Below are 26,583 nucleotides of genomic sequence, written 5' to 3'. Positions count from 1 at the left end.
TGAACTGACGGTTGCAGGTGGTTGTACTGATGTTTTCGAAGCGGTTGAACTGATGCTTTCAGTTGTGTTCAACAGATCGTCTTCTTTAGTTCAAAAACTTTTTGTAATTTTTTTGTCGGAACGGGGCATGTAATATATCGTTGGAAAGCTCTTGACAACCATATTTCAAGTATATTGAACGTTTTTGCAAAATCATTATCGTTTAAGAGCAGTTTTGAAAAAACCATTTTTTTTCAAAACTGAAAACGTGAATCGTATTTTGGACTCAATTTTCAAACGGTTTGTCGGAATTGAGCAAATAAGATGGCGTTGGAAAGCTGGTGAAAATCCGCATCTTCCATATATGTATTGTTTTTTCTAATTTTATATGATTTTAAAGTAATTTGAAAAACGGTGAAATTTTGGGCGAAATGTATTTTTGCGATTTTTTGCAAATGGTTTGTCGGATTGACGCAAATGGTATGGCGTTGGAAAGCTATGGAAAATGCGCAACTTTTTCGTATAGAAATGTTTTTATAATTCCTTATGGTTTAAAAACGAATTTGAATACGGTAAAATTTGATTTTGAACGCGATTTTTTTAAAAAGTTTGTCGAAATATGACAAATAATATACCGTTGGATAGCTATCGAAAATGCAAAACTTAGTCATGTTGAACGTTTTCTCTACTTCGTAACCACTTAAGAGTAATTTTGAATACGACATAACAGGATCCTGCTGTTTCTCGTCTGAAAAACAGAGTAGTCGTACTGATATATGTGTATGTTTGTACTGAGCTATTTTTTGTAGAGTAATTTTGAATGGTTCCGAAAAAGGGGTACTTGTGCAGATGCTTGCATGGGTTTGTACTAAACATGTTTTCACTAACTAGACTTTGCTCTGTTTTTTGGGTAATATTTTTCTCGTAAGTTTTCAACTGTTTACTGTATCGTCGCCACTGTACTTGTATGGTTTGTATCATCGAACTGAATGATATTTTATTCAAAAAGAAAATGTGTTTGTTTTATTTCTTTTTTTTAACTCAACATTTTTTTGACAACGTTGTTCTGAACTTCTCTCATTTTATGACTTGTACTGAGGTACTTACTAAGCAGGATTTTCATGGGGTTTCTTTTTTTGCTTGAACTTTACAAGTTGAATTTCTACCATTTTTTTTATTCCAAACGGACCACGTTTTTAACTTGTACTGGGGTACTTACTACGCCCGAACTGGGGTGGCTGTCGCGTGTCTTGGCATGTTTTGAACTCGAAGAAAATGTTTCGCATGTTTTCTTTTAACTCATTTTTTTTACAACGATGTTCTGAACTTCTCTAATTTTATGACTTGTACTTTTTACCATTTGAATTGCATGGGGTTTCTTTTTGCTTGAACTTTTACAATTTGAATTTCTGTCATTTCTTTTATTCCGAACGGACCACCACTTTTAACTCGTACTGATCAATATTTTTAATTAAACCATTTTTCCTTTCATCTGACAGAAATATTTTCCACACATAATACACGTAACAAGATGTAACAAGATCGCTACAGCATTACCACCTCCATGCTTTTTAACTGATGTAACAAGATGACTAGAAGTTTGATACAAGGCCAAAGGACGACCAAATGGCACAATGTCAAAAGGCATAATTATTGGAGTCAAGCAACTAGGGAAAGATCCAAAGCCTCCACAACATCAACACCTGATTTGAGTACTGCTACGCCAGTTAAGCTAGGCCTTTCTTCTTCAGCAAAAGCCGCATAAGCACTTGCCTTTCTCACAGTCGCCAGGACAGAGCATCTCAGACGCCTCTACTCCTGTTGCTTTTCCTTGTGCAAGAGGCTGTTGACGGATCACGCAGTGATGCAGGTGGCCATGGTAGTGACATGAGCAGTGACGCAGGTCTCCGAACTGATGGTCGCGACGAACTCGGCCACCCTGAAGCCACGGGGTTGGACTGAGCATGGTGCTGAAGTTGAGTAGAACATTTAGGAATTAGGATAAATAGGAAACAACAAACAGGTGGAAGAAACCGTGAAGTGAAATGAGTTATAGAAGACAGTATGCATTATTCTCACTAAAAAAACTTCTGTTTGTGTGCAACTTCTCTACTTGCATACGTTTGGAGGGAGAAACACAGAAAATACAACCACATGGATCAACACATTTGGAGGGAGAAACTATAGACGTACATCACGGGGTAGCAAATAATATGAACTCCAGGCACAACATTTTTTTAACTTTTTTTTGTATCTCGCAAACTGAAAATAATAAGAAAGCAAATTAGAACACAAAGTAAGAAGAAAGTAGAGCACCAGTGCTTGTGCGGCATGGATCCGTCAACCCTTTTGCATCCTAGTTCCAGCCAGCATGAGCTAGCACCTCCTGGATCGAGCTGCAGTAGTGCAACACAACGCATAAGAGAGATAAAAAGGTGAGTAGCAGCATGTACAGGAAGGGGAGAAAGCAACTATAGCACACAAGCATCCACGGGCATACAGAGATGCAGGAACTTCTCTCCACTTGAGACTAAACTTATATAATTTTTATTGTTGAACTTTCAGATATCTTACAAGAATTGCATGGTTTTAGTGTTTTGCTTTTACCTCGTTGCTTCTCTGAACTTACAAAATAAACTTTGTTACATGCGCTCATTAACATAACCACACACACATGTTGTGCTATAGAAATAGCATGGAAACACAAAGAAAACTGGACTTACGATTGGTAAGTAGATGTACTGAAAAGAATTCAAAAGATGAACTAAAAACAATTGAAGCTCTTCAAAAGCATCCAGGAGAGATAACAAAAAACTAAAACGCACGGGCGACACAGTTACTAGAACCGGGCCATAAGGACTAGAACCAAAACTATCAATATAAGTTGATGTTTTTTTGTAGGTTTTTGGGAATGAGAATACCTGTATTTTTTTGCAATTATATAAAAGTTTTAAAATGTGTACTACTCCATAACAAATGTTTATACTGCACATGTCCGTAAATATTAGCTTTTTATTTGGCAACAAAGAAACATCAAAAAGGATATTTCATTTCTTGTAAGCATATCAACAAACAGCTTGATAGCAGCAGGAATAGAACAAGTTCTTAGTTCTTACCATTGGGGACCTGCCCACTTGCGCGATCTGACGTCCACTCGTGCGAGTAGACCTGACGCACACACCATCAGGGACCTGCCCACTGTGCGAGATCGAACTGAACCCGCTCGTGATGCCAAGGCCGACTGAACTTACGATCTCTCCAGATCTCAATGATTGTGTTACAAATATACACACAAATCCAAACGAGCTCATGTGAGTGCATATTAAAAAGATAATTGAGTTCATCTATATTAATCGGAGAAGTTCAAACAGAAACTTTTCTTGAAAAAATGTACTGTTTTTGCTATAACAACTATAGTCATCTTGCCAACCATGTATATTTAACTGGTTAAAAAGATAATCAAGTTCATGTATATTAACCCGAGAAGTTCAAAAAGAAACTTTTAATAATAATTATATTCATCTTGCCACCCATCAGTTTTTGCTGTAACAAAATTCAAACATTTAAAAAGTTTGTACTGTCGTGGGGAAGCCTCAGTTCTTTGACAAACACTCTCATGTTCTTTGACAGTTTTAGTTTTGTCTGCACTTACCAGTTTCCCGATTTCGAACTTACAGAATTTTATACCCCAAACTTCTACAGGTTTATTTAATTTCTCAGGAACAAAAAACAAAGGAGTCTGGACTCAAGAATTATAGAAAGAACAAAACCATATGTGTGAACTTATCTAGAGGCTTTTGCTGAACGGAGGAGACGAGATGACGCAGGAGCAAAACCCGACTCCTTGAATATACAGTAGCTATGCTGTCAATACTTCTTTGAGTTCTTATTTCTGAACCTTCATAGTAGTAATACATGTACTGTGCGATACACAATTCTGTCGTTGAGCAAATGATCTAGGAACAAAAACACTCCTGCAGTGCACACACCAAAAAGAAGTAACGTGTTATACAATCTAGAATGAAGCAAAGTCGACACATGTCGGAAGATGGATGCACAGCAAAGAATCAGCTGTTAGCAAATTATAAACAGAAACCGTAGTGAATCAAGTTGCTTGACAAACACATAACTACAGCCCGAAAAAAAGGAGAGGTATAGCTAGAACTTGGTTCCGGGCTCCACCAGATTCACAGCTCTGCTCGACTTCAAACCTCTCCATTGAACTTGCAAAAAACCCTATTCGCATGTGATTTGTGCCCGCCAAATAAATAGGGAATGTAAGCATTCGCCAATCAAACATTCATCTTAACAGCAGCATCCTCCAGGTTGATTCCCCTGCTCTGGGCAGCCACAACTCAAACTCCAAATGTCAGAACAAAATCAATTCTTCTGGCAGGTCTTATTTACCATAAGATCTTGGACCAGTACAGCAAGAGCTGCTGAGAAGCTGATGGGACCAAATATGAGTTTCGCTGCCACTCAGCAAAACAGACAACTGGACTATTTTCTATTGAAATTGCAAGACTATGACACATTTCTAGCTGCTAGACAAAATGGGCTAAAAAGCTTCAGTCAACAACAGAGATCAAGAAGTATATAAATCCACCTTTACCGGACACTAGCCAAAAGATTCAGTGAGACGGAAACACATAATCATCTGTACAAAGAAAGGTCAAATATCGCTCTATGCAACAACTGAATATTTTAAAGTCAGCTCCACAACCGACCACCACTATGCCCTCTGTATCCATCACGATAACCTGCAAAATGTAATACTAATATTCAGACCCAACTCAACAAGATGGCTTTCAACAATATCTTCGGGTAAGGAAATTAATGGATGCACAACAAAGAATCAGCAAATGTGTATATCTTGAAAAAGAGTGATCCAACAGAAAACCTACCCAAAGAAGGGGCTGGTGCTCCACGGCCATATTAGCTAATTCAGGACGGACCTTTTGTCCAGCTTCAACTAGAATGCTGATGCAGTTCGTACTGCAGCGGGGATAGGAGGATGGCGGAGTTGGAGGACGAGCTCATCGCCCGCGCGTGGTGGAGAGGGAAGGAGGTGGCTGGGGGCATGGCGGCGGGGGAGGAAGGCGGCCGTGGCAAAGGGAGGAAGGTGGCCGGCGCACGGGGAGGGAGGGAGGTGGTGGGACCGGCGACGCGAGCTGGGGGGCAGGGGGGACTGCAGGGGACCGGCGGCGCGAGCTGGAGGACAGGGGAGCGCGGCGCCATCGGCGGCCAAGGGAGGAGGGCGGTGGCGCGAGCAGCGCCAAGGGGAGTACGGCTAGGAGGTTGGGCAAGCGTCGGCGACGCGACCGGCAACCAGGAGGTTGTGTGCGGGGCGGCGGCGCGTTGGAAGCAGTGGGGAGGTGGGCCGGCGGTGCGGTGGAAGCAGGGGGCGGCGCTCCGGTGGAAGCAGCGGGGAGGCGGGCCGGTGGCGCGGCGGAAGCAGAGGGGCGGCGCTGGCGGTGGGTGGAAGCAGGGGGCGGAGCCGGCGGCGCGGGGAAGCAGGGAGGCAGGGGCCGGCGGCGCGTGGGAGCAGGGGGCGGCGCTGGCGGCGGGTGGACTCGAGAAGAAGCTGGGGAGTGGGTGGGCTTTTTGTCCGTTTCGTGCCACATCGATAGCACCGGTGCGTGCAAAATGGATCGGGCCTCTATAAGGGCCGAGGGGTAACAGAATAATATTCTATTACCGGTAATAGAATAGCTATGTCCTATATATATATATTCTTATTTTGTATGTTATTCTTTATCCGAGGTAATCTTACGATCATTTCATAACTAAATTACGTTTTCAATTTAAATAGTTACGTTTCTATTGATTCACTACGTAAAATTTGGCATAAGAAAATAAAAATATAGGTCTAATCCAAAATTTTTTGTAGTTTATGTGTATTTTACACTATGTATTTACGTTTATAATTTTATGTAACATAAAATATTTTTTACAACGATTATATATTTTCTTACAGTCTCTTTTTACGTCGGAAATAAGAAAAAACTTACGAAACGTAAAATTACGGGGTATTGATGGTAAAATAAAGGGGGGTGAAGAATAACTATTTCTCACCCAGGGTAACGAATAGCGCGACCCTATATATATATATATACACACACACACACATATGCCTATCTTTTGTTATATTAGTTAACAAGAACGATTAATAGCACGATTGAAAACTAAACTTCTTTTCAGTCAAATGCCATATATAAATTATTTTAATCTGTGTTACAGTTGCAAAGTTATAGCATGATCATTTTAATATACGCTCTGTAAATAATAGACCATAGACCTAAACGGGCTGAAAACAGCGTGAACTGGACATACTGCAGCTGACCTCGAATACTAACCAGTGCCCAGCTGCGCGCGACAGTGGATACAGAAGTTGGGCCGAAGCCCAACAAATAGAGGTAAAGGAGAGGGACTTAATACTGGACCGTGGAATATTAAAAAACACATATTTTTTTAATAATACATACGATGACGGACGGGCAGAAACACTCCGTATTTTCTTAATAGGAATATAGAGCCTACAAGAAGCCATGATAATATGTGGAAGAGGCCGACTAGGAATGTGGTTAAAATCAATGTTGGTGCTGCTTTCCGAGTTGAAACATTCTCAGGTGCAACAGGCGTTATTACCCATGATGGAAGAGGGAACTTCATTCTGTGGCAACATGGTTCGTTGCTCAGGTGACCAGCGTTGACTCAGCGGAGATGACAACGATCCAGAATGGTTGCAGGGAGGATCGGATGTGACAAAATGATCAGTGGGTCAAATTGTAGATTAGTGGTGGAAGTAGTGCAACAATCAGAAAAGTATGTGGGCTCATATGTTGCAATGGTACTTGAGTGCAAACATTTAGGGCTGGAACTTGCGAGTGTCTTATATTCGCAGTGTCGCCATGAAGCAAATGAAGTGGCTCTCGATCTAGCGAAGAACTTTTTTAGTGAAAAATCTTCTATGCTTGGGAATCTATAATCCCTGATTTTATTTCTCACTATATTGTAAATGATATATCTATTATCTGAGGAATAAAATATGTTGCTTTAAAAAGGTACTTCCTCCGTTTCAAAATTCTTATCTTACATTTGTCTAAATACGGATGTATCAAGTTACGTTTTAGTATTAGGTACATATGTATCTAGACAAATCTAAGACAAGAATTTTGGAACGAAGGATATACTCCCTCCATTCTTAAATATAAATTTTTTTTTAGAGATTTCAATAATGAACTACATAAAAAGCAAAATGAATGAATCTACACTTTAAAATATGTCTATATACATCTGTATATAATTTATATGTAAATCTTTAAAAGACTTATATTTATAAAACGGAGGGAGTATACCCCTGAAGTATTTACACATTATGTTTTTCTTTTTATTGAGGGGTGTTTATGCACATTATGTCGACCAAAACCTAAAACCTAGAAAGATTGTCAGAATCTGGATGGTATAAAACATCGACAAACCCGCCGCCCTGTCCTCGCCCAAATCCCACCGACCACCCAGAGCGCCGCCACTCCCACAGTACCGCTGATATGCCGAAGTCGCGAAAGCGGAAGGCCGCCGTGCCGGCGCCGCCGCCGCCGCCACGCCGCCCACGGCCGCGAATGGAGTACCGTGCGCGGTCCGACGAGGCGTGGTACGGCGTGCGCGTGGCGGTGCAGCAAGGCTTGCTCCGCGTCATGTTCGAGGATTCCACCGAGGATGCGGACGAGTGGTACGATCCAGGGGCTGACTTCGCATCCCCTGGTGACGTGGAGGCGCTCCGCGCCAGGTTCCGCCGGGAATGCCCGCCCCTCGACGATTCCCGCTGCGGGGATCTCCGCCCGGGCGACAAGCTCTGCCTCGCCTGTTGTATCCGCGACGACGTCGAGAAGCTCAAGTACTATGACGCCGTCCTCGAAACCATAAGTCCTCCGTGTCTCGTCCAACTCAGCGCGTTCGTCAACACACGCATATGCTTCAGTAATAGTAGAGAGGGCAGCGCACGGCGTGGAGCAGTGCACGTGCCGTTTCACGGTCCGCTGGACGGAGGGGCCGCGCAGCGGTTGCTTGGACAAGGTCGGCATCGATGTGGTCTGCTGCGTGCCGGAGTCACCGATCCAAGATCCGGTGCTGAGCGAGTTCCTGGACGACCTGACAAAGAGGTTCGCCGAGGACCAAGAGACGGCGACGGCAGCGTCTCAGCAGGCAGACCCGACCCCGATGAGCGAGGAGGAATTGTGCGGGTACAGTCTCGCATACTCCTCGAGTAATAGTCTTTTCGTCTTGTAATGAAGGGGATTTTCTCCCCTGAAATCATCAGAGATTTGATACATGACACCCATGCGCTAAAAGAAAACAAAAAACTCTGTAGGGATCTACAGTTAGTTTTTTTTTTGAGAGGAAATAGACTGCCTTTTATTAAACTGCGGCTCCATCAGCCACAATAGCATCCCTAATACAAAACGGAAAAACACTAAACCAAGTTTTACAAAACTTAAAAAGGCAGCCCTCCCTAGCTAATATGTGAGCAGCTTTGTTTACTGTACGTCTAGCCCACACCACACGAGCCTCATCTACACCAGAAATCATCTCATTGATCTCCTAGACAAGGGGGCCAAACCTGGACCGATCAATATCGCTGGAGTTGAGGACTTTGAGCCAGTGCTCACCCGGCGTTATCCAACGAGCTTCCTGATGCACAACAGAGACTGTTCCCTTTGGAGCATTTATTTTCACCCATTCATCTATGAGCCTAAACACCCTTTCCACAACAACCTGAACTTGTTCAAAAATCTGATTGTCCCCTGGCGTTATTACTAATCAGCCACATGCATGTGATATAGACTCATCACCATGATGGCCCGTTCTGCCTCCTTGTGCTTTCCAAACCAATCAAGAAGCCACCCCGCCATCTGTTGCTGCGATTCAACCCACACAGGTGGGCTAAAATCAATAGAAGACCCTCTCAAACTGTTAACACAGTCCAAAAGAGCTTTGCATAAGGACATCTCCAGAATTGATGTAGTCCCGTCTCTTCACGGCTGCAAGCTAAACAAAAAACACCCGGTTTAATTCTGCGCCGGTACAACTCCGTCCCCACTACAAGGACATTCTTCAACAGTCTCCAAATGCGCACCTTAGCCTTGCCTGGCACTTCAGTACTCCATAGCTCGTTCCATCCAGCATGCATCGAGGCCGAAGCAGAACATTCAGGTGAACCTGAGCTTGTGTCTTTCAGTTTAATCTCAAGATGGTAAGCTGAACGAACCGTAAAAATACCGTTCTTCGTGTAATTCCAGGCCATCATGTCATCTCTGCCCAGACCTCCCACCACAATCTGAGCAATGTCAGCAACATCAGCTTCATGGAACACCCGCTGCAAAGTAGCCATGTCCCATGATCCCATCTAGAACCAGAATAATCAAACAACTCATCCACAGTTCGAATATTGCACATATCCCGAGCACCAACAGGCTTCAGTGCACCTTCTCTTGGGATCCAATTGTCAGACCTCACATTTACCTTGGTTCCATTCCCTATACGCCTAATGAGGCCTTCTTTCAGTAAAGAACGACCATAAATAATACTCCTCCAAGTTTTTGAGGCACTCTTAGGGATCAAAGCCTTCATAAGATCTCCCTGCAGAAAGTATCTGGCCTTTAAAAGTTTTGCACACAGCGAGTCCGGGACAGTTAGAATCAGTCAAGCTTGTTTTGCGAGCAGTGCTGTATTGAAAGCTTCAAAATCCCTGAACCCCGTCCCACCCACCCGCTTACTTCTGCACATTTTGTCCCAAGCCACCCAATGCACCTTGCGTTTGCCATTTTCAGCTCCCTACCAAAAGTTTGATGAAACTGAAATCAGATTCCGGCACAGTTTCTTCGTGAATTGGAAACAACTCATAGCAATCGTCAGCATCGCTTGGAGGTCCGATTTAACCTGCACCTCTCTTCCCTTCTTAGACATCCCTTGAACTTTGCAACCCGTCACTTTTGCACTAGATCTCTCCCTAACATACTTGAAGCACCCATCTTTTGACCGGCCTACCACAGCTGGTAAACCAAGATACCGCTCACTAAGAGCTTCAGAGTTGATATTGATGGTTTGTTTCAAAGATTCCTTTACATCATCCTCGCAACCCTGCCAAACAAGATAGAGGATTTCTGAAGATTAACTTTTTGGCTAGAGGCCTCCTCATAGACTTGTAAAATATGAGTTAGCTCCAAGCCTCCAACATGCTATTCTCCTCCTCCTCCAACAAGACAACACTATTATCCGCAAACAACAGGTGAGTTATGTGAGGGCCGTCCCTCCCAAACTCAACGCCTCGGATCTATTTGTCTCGCTGAGCCCTAATGAGAAGAGCGGAAAAACCATCAACGCAAAACATGATAAATAGGGAGATAGAGGATCACCCTGCCAAAGGCCTCGAGACGGAGAGAAAATTTCGGACAACCCATTGTTGACACGAACCGAGAACTTAACCGAGGTAATACAGTGCATAATCATATCAATCCACCTCCGAGAGAAACGCATCCGTGTCATCATCGCTTCAAGGAAACTCCACTCGACACGATCATAAGCCTTCATCAAGTCCAATTTGACAACTCAAAGACTCTTCTTTCTTCTCCGCTTCCGGATAGAGTGAATGCATTCATAAGTAATAAGGACATTGTTTGTGATTAAACGTCCCGGTACGATAGCACTTTGTTCTTCAGAGATGAGAATTGGCAACACAGATTTAAGTCGATTAGCCAACAGTTTTGCAGTAATCTTATAGAGAACATTACAAAGGCTAATCGGTCGGAATTGTGAGAGCATCTCTGGAGCATTGACCATGGGGATAAGAACCAAAACTGTGTTATTAAAATTCGACGGCACCTCTTTACCCTCGAGAAAATCCCTAACAGCCTTGCACACCGCATGTTTGACCAGAGACCAATGTTTCTGGTAAAATAAAGCGGGTAGACCATCCGGCCCTGGCGCCTTAGTAGGACCCATCTGAAAAAGAGCCTGTTGAATCTCATCATCAGAAAAGGCACACACCAACTTGAACATTCTGAAGGATTCTCTCCATATTGGCAACCCCATCCGACGTGTACAAACTCTCAGAGAAAACCTTTGCCATAGCTCCGATCTCCTCATCCGAAGAAGCAAAACTCCCGTCACCCTTCTTTAATTTCAATATCGTATTCTTTCTTCTTCTGTGTGATGCTCTACTCTAAAAAAACTTTGTATTTCTGTCTCCCGCATGTAGCCAGTCAACTCGTGATCTCTGTCTTTGCATGATTTCTTCCCGCTCATACAGCTCATGAAGCCTAGCTTCAATATTCTGAACCTCAAGTGAGGAAGCCGGAGAATCAGCATGCTCCCGGGCCTGTCCAAGCCTTTCCCTCAAGCTCTTAATCTCCCGCTGGACAGATCCAAATTCAGTGCGTGTCCATCTCTGCATATCTCCAGACATATACTTTAAACAAGCCCACGTCCCACCAATTGAATCAGCCGTATGTGCATAGCGCTCCCATGCAATATTGATCATATCATTGTGTCCCTCATGACGGCCCCACATTTCTTCATACCTGAACCGCCTTGCACATCTGTTTTGCTGACTTGGTCCCTCCTTTGCCACCTTAATGATTAAAGCCATATGATCAGACTCATCTGTCGGGATGTTCTCAACAGTGGTCAACGGAAACAGAGAAGAAAAAGGGTCATTGCATGTTGCTCTATCGATATCTAACCGAACTTGAACATTTTCCTCTCCCTCTCTTCTATTATCCCAATTGTAAGTGTAACCTGAGTACCCCAAATCAAGGAGATCACAATCTGTTAAGCACTCTCTGAATTCCTCCATTTGCGTCCAACCTCTCTCATTCTTCCCCTAGTGTTCCTCTTGCCAACAAGCCTTATTAAAATCCGTTGGTCCAATCCCGACGCCGAGTACTTCCGGCGATGGTGATATGACCGACGACAAACGACGATGACAAACCAACGCTAGCTACTGAACTGCTCCTGCCGATGCAATCGCGACAAAGTCTCTTTACGTCGAGATGCACCGCACCTCAGAAAGCTTCAACTAGCTGATGTACCGCAGTGCAAAACTAGCCGTCCGAGCTGATTGATTTTGCTCCACGCCTAAACACCTATGTACGCAACAGCCTTTGGGCTTAATACTCAATGCAAGCACAAAAGACTCGGCGTATTGCCAAAGGCTCGTATCGAGCCTTATTACTTTATTGATCAACTCAACTCACGGTTACAAGGATAGGGGTACACCTATATTTTACTAGCTAGAGCACAAAACCAGTCGGACTAGATGGCCAACACGTATACTACTTGAACACGGATAGCTGCACGTAGCCGGACTCGGGATTAACTCCAACATTCACTCCCTAATCACGACGTCACCATGTCATAGTTCCGACGCCAATCCTTCTTCCCATCTCCAAAAACTTCTCTCGATCCAAAACCTTGGTTAGCATGTCCGCCAGTTGATCATCGGTGCGAATGTAGTTGACCTCCATCTTCCCTTCTTCCACGCAGTCTTTTATATAGTGATACATCGTATCAATGTGCTTGCTCCTTTCATGCCGCACTGGATCTTCGCGTAGAAAACTTTCAGACTTGCTATCAACATTAAACACAACTTGTTTCTGATCTCGATTCATGAGATCACCGTGTAGCCTCCCTAGCCACACACCTTGACACATCGCAGTGGCAGCTGCAATATACTCTATTGCATCAACTGTGGGTGCTTTACTCTTCTTGCTCAGCTCAAGACGAGGTTTCATTGAAGCTTCAATTAGATTGCAATCTTTCATGCCACAGTTTTCAAGTATCTTCCTTGTGTATGCCTTCTGGCATAGTGTGATCTCCTCTGTCTTTTGATGTACCTTTATCCCTGGGTAATAGCTCAAAAGACCTAGATCATCCATCTTGAAAAGCTCTTTCATTTGTAGCTTGAATTCTGCAATCACCTCTTCATCCGCTCCAGTAATCAATAGGTCGTCGACGTAGATGCCAACTAGTAGACGATCCCTTCCTTCACCTTTCTTGTACATCGCATGCTCTAGTGGGGCTTTCTCAAATCCAAGAGAAATCATCATTCGATCAAGTTTGATGCTCCATGCCCGAGAGCCTTGGCGTAGCCCGTACAAGACTTTGTGTAACTTCAGTACCTTGTGTTCTTCTCCCTCTTTGATGAATCCCGGTGGTTGGCTCACATAAACGTCTCCTTGTAACTCTCCGTTCAGAAACGCGGATTGTACATCCATGTGATGTATATTCCATGATTCTTGAGTCGCAAGAGCTATAGTAATCTCACCGATTCCATCCTTGCAACAGGAACAAACACTTCTTCGAAATCCACACCTTCCTCTTGCACGTACTCTTTGGCTACTAGCCTCGCTTTGTGCTTCATGGACCCATCGGCATCTTTCTTGATCATAAATTCCCACTTCAGATCCATGATTTTTTCATTGTTGGGAAGATCCACAAGCTTCCATGCATTATTGTCGTGGATCGACCTCAACTCTTCTATCATAGCATGACGCCAACACTCCTTCATATTTGCGTCCACAAATTGCGCCGGTTCCTTGGCGCTTGCTAGACACCGTCGCCCACTGCCGTTCATCATTACCGGGTCAATCGTCCGAAGAGTATTCCTCAGATATGGGTGTAACACCGGCTGTAGATGTTTGGCTGTAGGTGATGTCCTTTCCTCCACATGCGTTGTCGACGTCCCTGCTGGACTGTTCGGCAACACCACAGCTGTAAATGAGCTCTCGCCCACACACAGGCCACCAGGCGAAACCCCATGCAGGCCACCAGGCAATGGGCCTTGCCCATCACCACCCGCGTTTTGGCTTCTGTCCTGGTCCAGCTCCTCTTCTGACCCGTCACATAGGTCTGTGTCCACAATACTGCTAGATAGACTAGCTCCCAGGTTCGCTTCTCTCCCATCTGAAGACTCCACTTTTGGTCCATCTTTTCTTTCTGGACCGTGCCCACTTTCTAGCCCACATATTAGACTTTCACATAGTAGTGACTTTTCTCCTGGTAGAGCTGTTGTACATGTCTTGTACGTGGTGTTCCTGCCTTGGGTTGCTGTTGTGCTACTACCATCGCCAGCAACTGGGCTGCCATGCGTGCTTGCTGAGAGTGACGCGGTGTGTGACACGATGCCTGCGCTCACCACGCTATCTGACATGGTGTACACGACGCCGCTGCTTGCCGTGTCTGCCGCCATGTGCGTGCAATGCTCTCCTGGTTCGAGCGTAGTTCGTCCTGCGCCTCGCCTCGCCTGGCAATCTTTTGAACTGCTCTTTCGGTCGCAGCTAACCTCTCTTGGACGCACCACACAAAGACTACCTCTTCATGGTCGTGCACATGCAGCGATTGCTGCATCCGCTCCAGCAAAGTTAGCACTTATGCCCGTAACATCGACGTAAGCTTCGGAATCACCGCCCATGTCCGTAGCATCGACATGAGTTTCCGAACCATGATCTTGTTAGTGAACTTTTTCTTCACGGAGCACGACAATTTCTTTAGCCGACGCTTGAAGAACCGGATCCACCTTGTCCACCAGTTCGCACATCAACATCATGCCACTTTCATCACCTTGCTGGGCAATGAGCACCTTCTGCTTTGGTGCTTCCTTGCAGTCAGCCTTGAAGTGGCCGAGGAGGCCACAGTTATAACATCTCACTTTCCTGATGTCAAACTTTCTCCTCGGTGATGGTGCAGCCTCATCGTCTGAGTCGACATCTGAGTCGGCGAAGTTCTTTCTCACCGAACGCTGCTTCCCCTTCTTCTTGCTTCTGCTCGTGGATCCGCCTTACTTTTCCTTTGACAAAGCGACCCACTGCGCCCTTGTGAGCATCACAAGCTCGTCGTTCCTCCCGTCCCCAAGACTGTACCGCATCCGCTCATCGTGAGCCTTGTATCGTCCGACGAGATCGTCGATGGAGAGGGTCTCGAGATCGACGCACTGCTCGATCGCCGTGACAATTTGCAGGTACCGAGGAGGGGCCGCGCGTAAGAACCGCCGAACAACAGAGGCCTCCGTGAGGTTCTCTCCAAGCGCGCGAATCCGATTGACGAGAATAGCCACCCGTGAAGCGAACGCATCCACGGACTCATCATCGCCCATGACCAAAGTCTCGTAGTTCCTTAGGAGAGTTTGGATATTGGCTTGCTTGACGCGGGTGTGTCCCTCGAACATGAGCTTCAAAGTATCCCACACCTCCTTCGCCGTTTCTTTGGCGATCAGGTGTTGAAGGACATCCATCGGCATCACCGAGTAAATCGCCGACGCCGCCTGCCGATCCTTCCGGTGCTCGGCTCCCTCCTTCTTGAACGCGTTGCCTCCTGGGTCGACCGCGTCCCATAGCTCATTGACGCGGAGACCACACTCCATGTGGGCCTTCCAGACCCCGAAGTTCTCGCGATAAAATCGTGGGTACGACGAACTCGCCGGAGCAGCAAATACGTTAGCCGCACCGGAGTACTCCGCCAGCTGCTTGTTCTTCTCGTCATCCGCCATGATCCTCCATTACTAGAAGATCAACCTTGCTCTAGATACCAATTGTTGGCCCAGTCCTGACGCCGAGTACTTCCAGCGATGGTGATATGACCGACGACAAACGACGATGACGAACCAACGCTAGCTACTGAACTGCTCCTGCCGATGCAATCGCGACAAAGTCTCTTTACGTCGAGATGCACCGCACCTCAGAAAGCTTCAACTAGCTGATGTACCGCAATGCAAAGCTAGCCGTCCGAGCTGATTGATTTTGCTCCACGCCTAAACACCTATGTACGCAACAGCCTTTGGGCTTAATACTCAATGCAAGCACAAAAGACTCGGCGTATTGCCAAAGGCTCGTATCGAGCCTTATTACTTTATTGATCAACTCAACTCACGGTTACAAGGATAGGGGTACACCTATATTTTACTAGCTAGAGCACAAAATCAGTCGGATTAGATGGCCAACACGTATACTACTTGAACACGGATAGCTGCACGTAGCCGGACTCGGGATTAACTCCAACAAAATCACCAGTACACAACCTCGGGAGATCATCAAAATCACCAGTACACAACCACGGGAAATCATCTTGGAGCTGTAGGTAACGAATATCATCCCAACTTTTGTTTCAAAGTTCCGTTCGAGGCTCGCCATAGATTCCAGTGAACCTCCAGCAGCCATCCTCGCTGTTAATAACCGCATCCATGAAATATTGACACCATGGCCGAATAGTGACATCATAACCATCTTTCCACCATAGTGCCAAACTGCCAATCCACCACACTCCGCCCCACATAGCCAACTGTTTGACCATGTTTGAAACCCATGCTCCACTTTAATTTTTTCATAGCTCCGCTATTCTTCTTTGTCTCACTTAGGAAAAGAGAACCACCCCTGGGTTGTATGACCTAATCAGGTCTCTCAATTCGCGCACTGCCACGTCCAACCCTAAACCACGGCAGTTCCAGGACAAGATGATTATTGGTCTCGGCAGCCCCGCGTGGAGGGGTCCACCGCTGAAGTGTTTTCTTTGATACGCTCAAAGACAGATGACACCTTCTATCGCTTCTCACCAATGAACGCATCATGTGGAGCATTCAGAATCTCCCTTAACAACCCAGATCTGCTTTGAATTTCTCCTTTTTTCCATTGGCCTCGGCTGATATGACAAGTTCCTTCTTCTATCATCCTCTCTCTTAGACCTTAATTTTCTAATATAAGTGCCTGGCTTCCTCTGTCGAGACCTCGAACTTTCAGCAAATTCACTGTACCTCTCCTTTTGATGCATCCCCATAACGATCTTGTCCTGTCTTCCATCAACTCTGCCTTGTCTACGATGCAATTCATTCCTTAACTCTTTCTCTCTTTTCTGCTCCAAGTCTGTTCTGATGTCGTGCTCCTTTCCCTTGCCATCCCTTCCAAAAGACTTTTCCGGACCATTGACCTCCTGACCCACACCACCATGTCCAAAAGTACGATACTCACGCTCCCAACCATTGACCTCCTGATCTGCAGTTAGTTTTAACAGACGCGATCGACACACTAGTGACACCACCATGTGTATGTCTTCCCTGAACCGTCGCTTTGTTGTCCAATATAGAAATGTGGTTCCCAGTTTTGAGATGCTTAGTACGAAGGGAACATGAAAAAAGGGGCTCTATTGGGCACTGGCTTTATTAGAATATTAGTTCAAATTCATGTAGGACTTTTTTATGTTGCTATATTGTATGCATCTTTCATAAAGTTGCTATATTGTAGAGCAAAGTTTTCTTAAGATGATGTAGCAAAAGAATTATTGGGAAGAGATGTTTAATTAAGAAAAAAGAAAAAAAAATATCCACACGAATCTCAACGTAAGATCAATGACATAGGACATAGATATGCAATACTTATGGCACATCAAGATGTGCTTTAGTAAAACTGTTTAATTTAATTAAATCGTTTAGGCAAAAGTAATAGGTGACAAGGGAAAATGAATGAACTAATCGACACATTTAACAGTTTAAATAACTTAACAATCAAGCTTCAAAACTGTTATGATTAAACTATCTGTTGAATTTGATGGTTAACATTGTACAAAGTTGACTTTTACATTGTCAATTTTTTTAACTATCTAATTGAATTTCATGGTTACTATTTTACAGAGTACTTCTATCATTGAAGAGGGCACCAAAAAGTTCGACCGGAAAATCGTGAAGAGAGGGTATTGTATCGGATAGGTAGATATCTACATGCCTGCTCAATAAGAGAAAGTGTCCAACGAAAACTCAGTTTCAATGAAACATGGAAACCGAAACTTGTGCCTTTGGATCACAAACCTTCGGTCCAGATTAGTCTACATGTTTCTCAGATTATGCAACCTGCTTCTCGGTGGGCATTATGCACAAAAATCCTTTTTATTCGTACCTGTACTGAAATGAATCCATTAAAGTTGACACTGCATGTTTGGAGTTTCGGACCTGTACTCCATGCCTTTGCTGTTTTCAGATTTAATTCCAGTAAATTTTATGTGTGTTGTTTTCAGATTTAACTCCAATTTAGTTAATGTGAAAATAAAATCTCCTTTCAAATATTGTTTTGGTCCAAACATATAAAACTGTTGATCATTAGCCCCTTAGGTTGATCATAATTTTTTTTGGTTTATCAAAAGTCAGTAAGCCTATGCTTACTCGGATGTGCAACATGGTGCCACATGCATGCTTTGCTTTGTGTTCAACCGGTGACAAAAAAATTTATTTTCTCTCAAAGAACAAGGAGCATTGACGAGCAGTAGCCAGTGTTTGCAAACTAGTTGCGGTGTGCTCCAATACCCTCACCAGTTACTACCTACGAGAGAGCGGATGTTTGAAAAAGGATAACATATACGAAATCGAGCGGACCCATGTGCCAGTGAGCAATAGCATGAGGGAATCAAACCCAAACTCATCACTGCCGGCCTAGGGAGCTCACGCTAGCAATTTGCCCCCCCCCCCCCCCCCCCCCCCCCCCCCACCAACCGAAACATGGGTATTGACTATTGGTAACCCGTTTGTGAACTCATTAACGTGTCCACCCATGTCATCGTGGTTTATAAATAGATGTGGATGCGAGAATTTAGAAAAGGCTGATAAATGGCACATATTTTTTGACTTAGACAAAATGAGAAACCATAGTGTCATACTGTCATTGCCATGTAAACACAACATCCATAGCAGCACATGGACAAAAACTAGTCGACCCACAACCCAGTTAGCGAGCCACAACAACCGTGAATTAAACCGACCCTCGCACCAGTGATATTCGCCCAAGAGAGGGCATTATTGAGTGCCAATAACCATGTACATTTGGATTTTATTTTTCAAGAAGGAATACAAGCATTGACTACTACACTAGTGGAGAATCGGTCATTAGTCCCGGTTCATAAGGGCCTTTAGTCACGGTTCATCAACCGGGACTAATAAGTCGGGACTAAAGGCCCTCACCCTTTACTCCCGGTTGACCACGACCCGAGACTAAAGACCCACCACGTGGCACGATTGCATGCCGGGGGCTAGGGGTCCTTTGGTCCCGGTTGGTGAGACCAATCGGGACTAAAAGGTTTAGGGGTTTATGGTTTATTTTTTGTTTTAATTTTGCCTTATCCATACAATTTCTCCTACAATTTGCAGATCATTACATGCATGCATTAGGTGAAATGGTATTCTCCTTCGGATTGTATGACCTGATTAAGCAAAAATCCCGCCATTTTCTCTTGAAGTGCTCGTATGCGGTCCGTTGGTAGGAGCTGATCCCGCATCTGTTGCATCTTTATTAAAGAAAGGAGATCAATATGAATATATTAGTTGTGTGTATATACATATTGGATCATGATAAAAAGAATTGTGAATTGTGTTTACGTACCAAAAGATTTCTTGCATTTTTGCTCCTTTCTATCATAAAGCAAATGTACTCGCAAACGTAGTACACACATAAATTATTCCCTGATGCCTGCATCATGCATTTTACGAGAATATAATTCAATCAAATAATAATTAATCAAGCATGATAATGTTATTGAAACTAGAATTAAAGAGTTGTGCGGACGTAGCTAGTACTACTTAATTACCTTGGTTCACATCCATTTCAGCTCTGGTTTCCATTGGCTGGTAACCTCTTTGATGAACTTTTGCCAAACCCTGCCCGGCAAAGAAAATGAATAAATGAGTTATTAATTAGTTGATATCAGGAAATGCACTAAAAAGGCCGACATAGTACGAGAATGATTTAATTACCTATCGAGCATCAACTTCACGTTAAATATTCTTTAGGTTCTTTAAGTAGTGCGTCCAGTACTTGAATTTTTTCCTCGTCAACTTCAATGATTAGCAGGATCCAGTGGAAACTACATGCGCACATGTTTGCATAATTAAGCGGGCACGTGCATAACTCATCAACTACACTTACTAACATCTACTCCCTCCGTTCCAAATTACTTGTCGCAGAAATGGATGTTTCTAGAACTAAATACATCTAGATACATCCATACCTGCGACAAGTAATTCGGAACGAAGGGAGTAGTAAGCAAAATAGAATTTATAGTACAAGATAGTAACACTCACCCGAAGTTGTAAGGAAGTAGTATTTCTGGTTGGGTATTTAGTTGCTTCAAAAACTCTAGCAAGCTTCTCTCTGTGTCTTTTGGGCTGATTTTCCACACACCTTCATTAACGATATTTGGGTCAATGAAGCCATAGACTCTATATCTTTTAATTTCATAAATCTTCATTCTGCAGAATACCACTGAAAAGAATATAGTAAGGATAATTACAGGCAACGAACGAGCACAACTAGAGACTTTAATTATAGAAAGAAATCACTTACAGACAATAGCAACTGACAAGAGATTTGTCGAGTGCGTCTCGATTGAATAACTGAAACATTTCTTGAAACTCAACCCATATTTTTCCATGGAAGTAATGCTCTTCCTTGACTTTCGCCATGAGGCTCTCTCACCCGTTCTTTATTTCCCTCAGGTACCAGTCATGCAATCCGCGCATTTTAGTTGATAGAAGCGGGACCTCCTCAGGCCTAACCAGAGGTTGGCCGGGGACATATTTCCATGCTACTTCCTCCTCTTGAATCATGGGGAGATCCTCGATGCCTAGGAGTTGTTCAAAAGTGACACCAGCCTCTCTAGTAGCATCGGTTATTACCGGCTTATCGCGGTACTCGCCTGTGATTGTACAATGGTCGCGCGCGGGGGGGGGGGGGTCGATTGCACTGCCTGGTCAAATATACATGGTCAAAAATTTCCTATGCTAATTTTTTCTATACTAGACATGGTCAAATGTTTTCTATGCAAAGTTTTCCTATACTATACATGATACAACATTAAAAGTATGAAAAACTAAAAAACAGAAAAAAAAACTAGCTACTGAAAAAACAAACAATCTATGCAAATTGTATACATACATACATACATATACTAAGCATACATTGTATACATACATACATATACTAAGCATCTACAACATCTAGTGAAAAAAAATCTATAAAAAAATGAACAAAATTTGCTAAGTGCTGTGAGGCTCACCGGCTGGGATCGTCGGGGCGGAGGGAGGCGAGAAGGACAATGGAGATGAAGGAGCGGTGCCGGTGCGGGCTCGGGCCGCGGCGGCTTGTGGAGGAGCGGGCGTTGTCGATCGCGAGACGGGAGTGCGCAGAGGAGCGGCGGCGGCGGGCAGCGTGGCGGCGCCGGTGCGCGCTCGGGCGGCGCTTGTGAGCAGAGCGGCCGGATGACGACGTTGAGGTCCGGCAGCCTGGCAGCGTCGTCGGAGGAAACTGCAGAGATGAGTTTGGAAATTTTTCCAAGTCATGCTTATATACAAAACCCTTTAGTCCCGGTTGGTGGCTTCAACCGGGACTAAAGGTCCCGGTGCGAGCCACGTCCCAGTTGGTGGCTCACACCAGGACTAAAGGAGGGCCTTTAGTCCCGGTTGGAGGCACCAACTCGGACTAAAGGCCTGTTCGTGGCACAGCCACGGGGTGGTGGATGTTTAGTCCCACCCCGCCAAGCGAAGGGTGCCCATGCCGGTTTATAAGCCCCGCTGTTGTTGCCAACTCGAGCTCCTCTCTTAAGCATGCAGTGCATGCCTAATCTCTCTGCCCTGTGGGCCTACCTGCCCTGCGGACCTGCATCCTGGCCCATGTAAAGTTGGGTTTCTAGTCGTATGCAGGTTGTGGTGGCCTAGTAGGTGGGATTTTTTGTTATTTTTTTTAAATTTTTAGTCCCGGTTTGTGGTGGCAACCGGGACTAAAGATCTTTTTCCTGTATTTATTTTCTGTTGTTTCTACTTACATCCAAATATTTAGAGTTTTTGAGTGAATCTTTTTGCTTTAGGTCACAAAAATTATAAACTGTTAGTGCTAGTAGTTTCAAATTTGAATCGTTTAAATTTGAATTCCTTGAAATTTGTGTGAATCACTAGTTTGTGAATAACTTTACTTTAATAGATTTTTGAGTGATTTTGTCTTGCTATTTAATATTAGTATGTTTTATCATTATATTCAATTTGGCAACTTTTAGGTTATTTTAAATAGGCGTTTTAATCAAAAACAGATTCGTTTTAGCTCTTTTAGTTTTATAGCTCAAAAATTCATTAAATGCATGAAAAATAGCGAATGAAGATAGAAAGGGTTGAAAATTAATGATGTGGCTTTGAATGGTGCATGCTGAATGCACAAAAATTCTGCACTTGAAATAAGTTTTTAAAAAATGAAATGCCTTTGTAATAGAAGAGTTTTCGTCCGAAACTGTGATACTTCGAAAGAGATTGTCCATTTTATACACGAAGTGCATCCAATTTTTGTCGTAACCCTCTCAACTTTTTAGCACATGCTATGTGAGTGAAATTATGATACCATGCCTACTTTAAACCTTTTCAGAGTTCATTTGTAGTGCTTTTCAATTTCAGAGTCATTTAGCTAAAAAATGAGTAAATACATGAAAAATAGTAAATGAAGTAAGAAACAGTTGAAAATTGATGATGTGGCTTTGAATGGTACATGTTGAACGCGCAAAAAGTCTTTAGTTGAAATAAGTTAAAAAAATGAAATGCCTTTGTAACAGATGAGTATTCGTCCGAAACCGTGATACTTCGAAAGAGACTGTCCATTTTGTACATGAAGTGCATCCAGTTTTTGCCGTAAGCTCTCAACATTTTAGCACATGCTATGTGGGTGAAATGATGATACCCTGCCAACTTTCAACCTTTTCAGAGTTCATTTGTGGTGCTTTTCAATTTCAGGGTCATTTAGCTAAAAAAATAGCAAATGAAGTCCTACATAATGCATGAAATATTTTGTTTGGACATAATATTTTCGCGTTTCAAATGCCAAAACACATATATACCCTAACTATTACAAAGATTCCCTTCGGTTTGTCTGAAGTGGGACTTTCCAGATAAGTCTGGAAACTCACTAGAGAAGAAAATGACGACGGTGAAGCCGGCCACATCCCAGATTGGGATCTTGGGGTATGAAACTTTTTATTCACGCGTGTCCCTTTGTGCCGTAACCATGGGCAATCTTCATCATTTACCATGATGCTTGGGTCAATCTTCACTGTGAAGGGAGCAATTTCATGAAACTTTTCATAATATTCTGACATATCTGTCTTGTCCTCCACTCTCACGATGATTCTTTTCTGTGAAAGAATTATGGGGCGCTTTGGCTCATCGTATGATGTATTTGCTTCCTTATCGTTTTTTCTCTCGGCTTGATAGACATGTCCTTCACATAGAAAACCTGCGCCACATCATTGGCTAGGACGAATGGTTCGTCTGTGTACCCAAGATTGTTCAGATCCACTGTTGTCATTCCATACCGCGGGTCTTCCTTTATGCCACCTCCTGTCAGACTGACCCATTTGCACCGAAACAAAGGGACATTCAATTCACGTCCATAATCAAGTTCCCATATCTCCTCTATGTAACCATAGTATGTGTCCTTTGGCCTATTGGTGTTTGCTGCATCAAAGCAGACACCACTGTTTAGGTTGGTGCTCTTTTTATCTTGGGCGATCGTTGCTACCTCTTGAGCATGCGTTGGTTTTCCCTTGAAGAGAAAGGGTGATGCAGCAAAGTAGCATAAGTATTTCCCTCAGTTTTTTAGAACCAAGGTATCAATCCAGTAGGAGACTACACGCAAGTTGCCTACTACCTGCACACACAATCAAGAACCTCGCAACCAACATGATAAAGGGTTTGTTAATCCCTTTACGATCACTTACGAAAGTGAGATCTGATAAAGATAATAAGATAAATATTTTTGATATTTTTGTATAGATTAGAAAATAAAGATTGCAAAATAAAATAAATAGTAAACTAGAATTGTAGATCAGAAACTTATATAATGTAAAGTAGACCCAGGGGCCATAGGTTTCACTAGTGGCTTCTCTCATGATAGCATGTATTACGTTGGGTGAACAAATTACTGCCGAGCAATTGATAGAAAAGCGCATAGTTATGATGATATCTAAGGCAATGATCATGAATATAAGCATCACGTCCGTGTCAAGTAGACAGAAATGATTCTGCATCTACTACTATTACTCCACACATCGATCGCTATCCAGCATGCATCTAGAGTATTAAGTTCATAAGAACAGAGTAACGCATTAGGCAAGATGACATGATGTAGAGGGATAAACTCAAGCAATATGATATAAACCCCATATTTTTATTTTCGATGGCAACAATACCATACGTGCCTTGCTGCCCCTGCTGTCACTGGGAAAGGACACCGTAAGATTGAACCCAAAGCTAAGCACTTCTCCCATTGCAAGAAAGATCAATCTAGTAGGCCAAACTAAACCGATAATTCGAAGAGACTTGCAAAGATATCAAATCATGCATATAAGAATTCAGAGAAGAACCAAATAATATTCATAGATAATCAAATCATAAACCCACAATTCATCAGATCTCGGCAAACACACCGCAAAAGAGTATTACATCGAATAGATCTCCAAGAACATCAAGGAGAACTCTGTATTGAGAACCAAAGAGAGAGAAGAAGCCATCTAGCTAATAACTATGGACCCGAAGGTCTGTGGTAAACTACCCACACATCATCGGAGAGGCTATGGTGTTGATGTAGAATCCCTCCGTGATCGATTCCCCCTCCGGCAGATCGCCGGAAAAGGCCCCCAGGTGTGATCTCACGGGTACATAAGGTTGCGGCGGTGGAAAAGTGGTTTCGTGGCTCCCTTGGATGTTTTCAGGGTATAAGAGTATATATAGGCAAAAGAAGTAGGTCGGTGGAGCTTCGTGGGGCCCATGAGTGTGGGGGCGTGCCTACCCCCCTGGGCACGCCCCCTGCCTTGTGGAAGCTTCGCGGACTTCCAGAATTGTACTCCAAGTCTCCAGGGTTGCGTTTGTTCCAAGAAAGATCCTCGCAAAGGTTTCATTCCGTTTGGATTCCGTTTTTATATTCCTTTTCTGCGAAACACTGAAATAGGCAAAAACAACAATTTGCACTGGGCCTTCGATTAATAGGTTAGTCCCAAAAATAATATAAAAGTGTATATTAAAGTCCATTAAACATCCAAAACAGATAATATAATAGCATGGGACAATCAAAAATTATAGATACGTTGGAGACGTATCAAGCATCCCCAAGCTTAATTCCTGCTCGTCCTCGAGTAGGTAAATGATAAAAACAGAGTTTTTGATGTGCAATGCTACCTAGCATAATTTTCAATGTAAATCTATTTACTGTGGCATGAATATTTAGATCCGAAAGATTAATAAAAGTTTAATATTGACATAAAAATAATAATACTTCAAGCATACTAACAAAGTAATCATGTCTTCTCAAAATAACATGGCCAAAGAAAGCTATCCCTAAAAAATCATATAGTCTGGTTATGCTCTATCTTCATCACACAAAATATTTAAATCATGCACAACCCCGATGACAAGACAAGCAATTGTTTCATACTTTTAATGTTCTAATTTTTTTTTCAATCTTCACGCAATACATGAGCGCGAGCCATGAACATAGCACTATAGGTGGAATAGAATGGTGGTTGTGGAGAAGACAAAAATGAGAAGATAGCCTCACATCAACTAGGCGTATCAACAGGCTATGGAGATGCCCATCAATAGATATCAATGTGAGTGAGTAGGGATTGCCATGCAACGGATGCACTAGAACTAAAATTGTATGAAAGCTCAAAAAGAAACTAAGTGGGTGTGCATCCAACTCGCTTGCTCACGAAGACCTAGGGCATTTTATCATTGGAATATACAAGCCAAGTTCTATAATGAAAAATTCCGACTAGTATATGAAAGTGACAAAATAGGAGACTCTCTATCATGAAGATCATGGTGCTACTTTGAAGCACAAGTGTGGTAACAGGATAGTAACATTGCCCCTTCTCTCTTTTTCTATCATTTTATATTTGGGCCTTTTCTCTTTTTTTATGGCCTCTTTTTTTTCTTTTTTCTATTTTTTGTCCGGAGTCTCATCCCGACTTGTGGGGGAATCATAGTCACCATCATACTTTCCTCACTTGGGACAATGCTCTAATAATGATGATCATCACACTTTTATTTACTTACAACTCAAGAATTACAACTCGATACTTAGAACAAAATATGACTCTATGTGAATGCCTCCGGCGGTGTACCGGGATGTGCAATGATTCAAGAGTGACATGTATGAGATTATGAACGGTGGCTTTGCCACAAATATGATGTCAACTACATGATCATGCAAAGCAATATGACAATGATGAAGCGTGTCATAATAAATAGAACTGTGAAAAGTTGCATGTCATTATATCTTGGAATGGCTATGGAAATGCCATAATAGGTAGGTATGGTGACTGTTTTGAGGAAGGTAAATGGTGGGTTTATGGAACCGGCGAAAGCTGCGTAGTACTAGAGAGGCTAGCAATGGTGTAAGGGTGAGAGTGCGTATAATCCATGGACTCAACATTAGTCATAAAGAACTCACATACTTATTGCAAAAATCTATTAGTTATCGAAACAAAGTACTATACGCATGCTCCTAGAGGGATAGATTGGTAGGAAAAGACCATCGCTCGTCC

The 26,583-nt window shown here is 43.3% G+C and overlaps 2 protein-coding genes across 2 annotated transcripts; one reads left to right on the top strand and one right to left on the bottom strand.

The window, feature by feature from the left end:
* Positions 1–1,525: 1,525 nt before the first annotated feature.
* On the bottom strand, positions 1,526–5,524 carry LOC125523361. The gene is made up of 5 exons (XM_048688405.1): positions 4,884–5,524; positions 3,767–4,739; positions 3,096–3,253; positions 2,296–2,375; positions 1,526–1,949 (listed from the first exon to the last, which is right to left on the bottom strand). Exons 2-5 carry the CDS (start codon positions 3,894–3,896, stop codon positions 1,727–1,729), a joined length of 591 nt encoding a protein of 196 aa, XP_048544362.1. The 5' UTR covers positions 3,897–4,739; positions 4,884–5,524; the 3' UTR covers positions 1,526–1,726.
* Positions 5,525–7,676: 2,152 nt separating this feature from the next.
* On the top strand, positions 7,677–8,268 carry LOC125519158 (protein SAWADEE HOMEODOMAIN HOMOLOG 2-like). The gene is made up of 2 exons (XM_048684041.1): positions 7,677–7,905; positions 7,970–8,268. The coding sequence occupies exons 1-2, from the start codon at positions 7,677–7,679 to the stop codon at positions 8,266–8,268; spliced, it is 528 nt and encodes a 175-aa protein (XP_048539998.1).
* Positions 8,269–26,583: the final 18,315 nt, after the last annotated feature.

Source organism: Triticum urartu, chromosome 7, assembly GCF_003073215.2.
Source record: "Triticum urartu cultivar G1812 chromosome 7, Tu2.1, whole genome shotgun sequence".
Taxonomy (NCBI): domain Eukaryota; kingdom Viridiplantae; phylum Streptophyta; class Magnoliopsida; order Poales; family Poaceae; genus Triticum; species Triticum urartu.
This window is presented reverse-complemented; position numbering and strand designations above follow the sequence as displayed.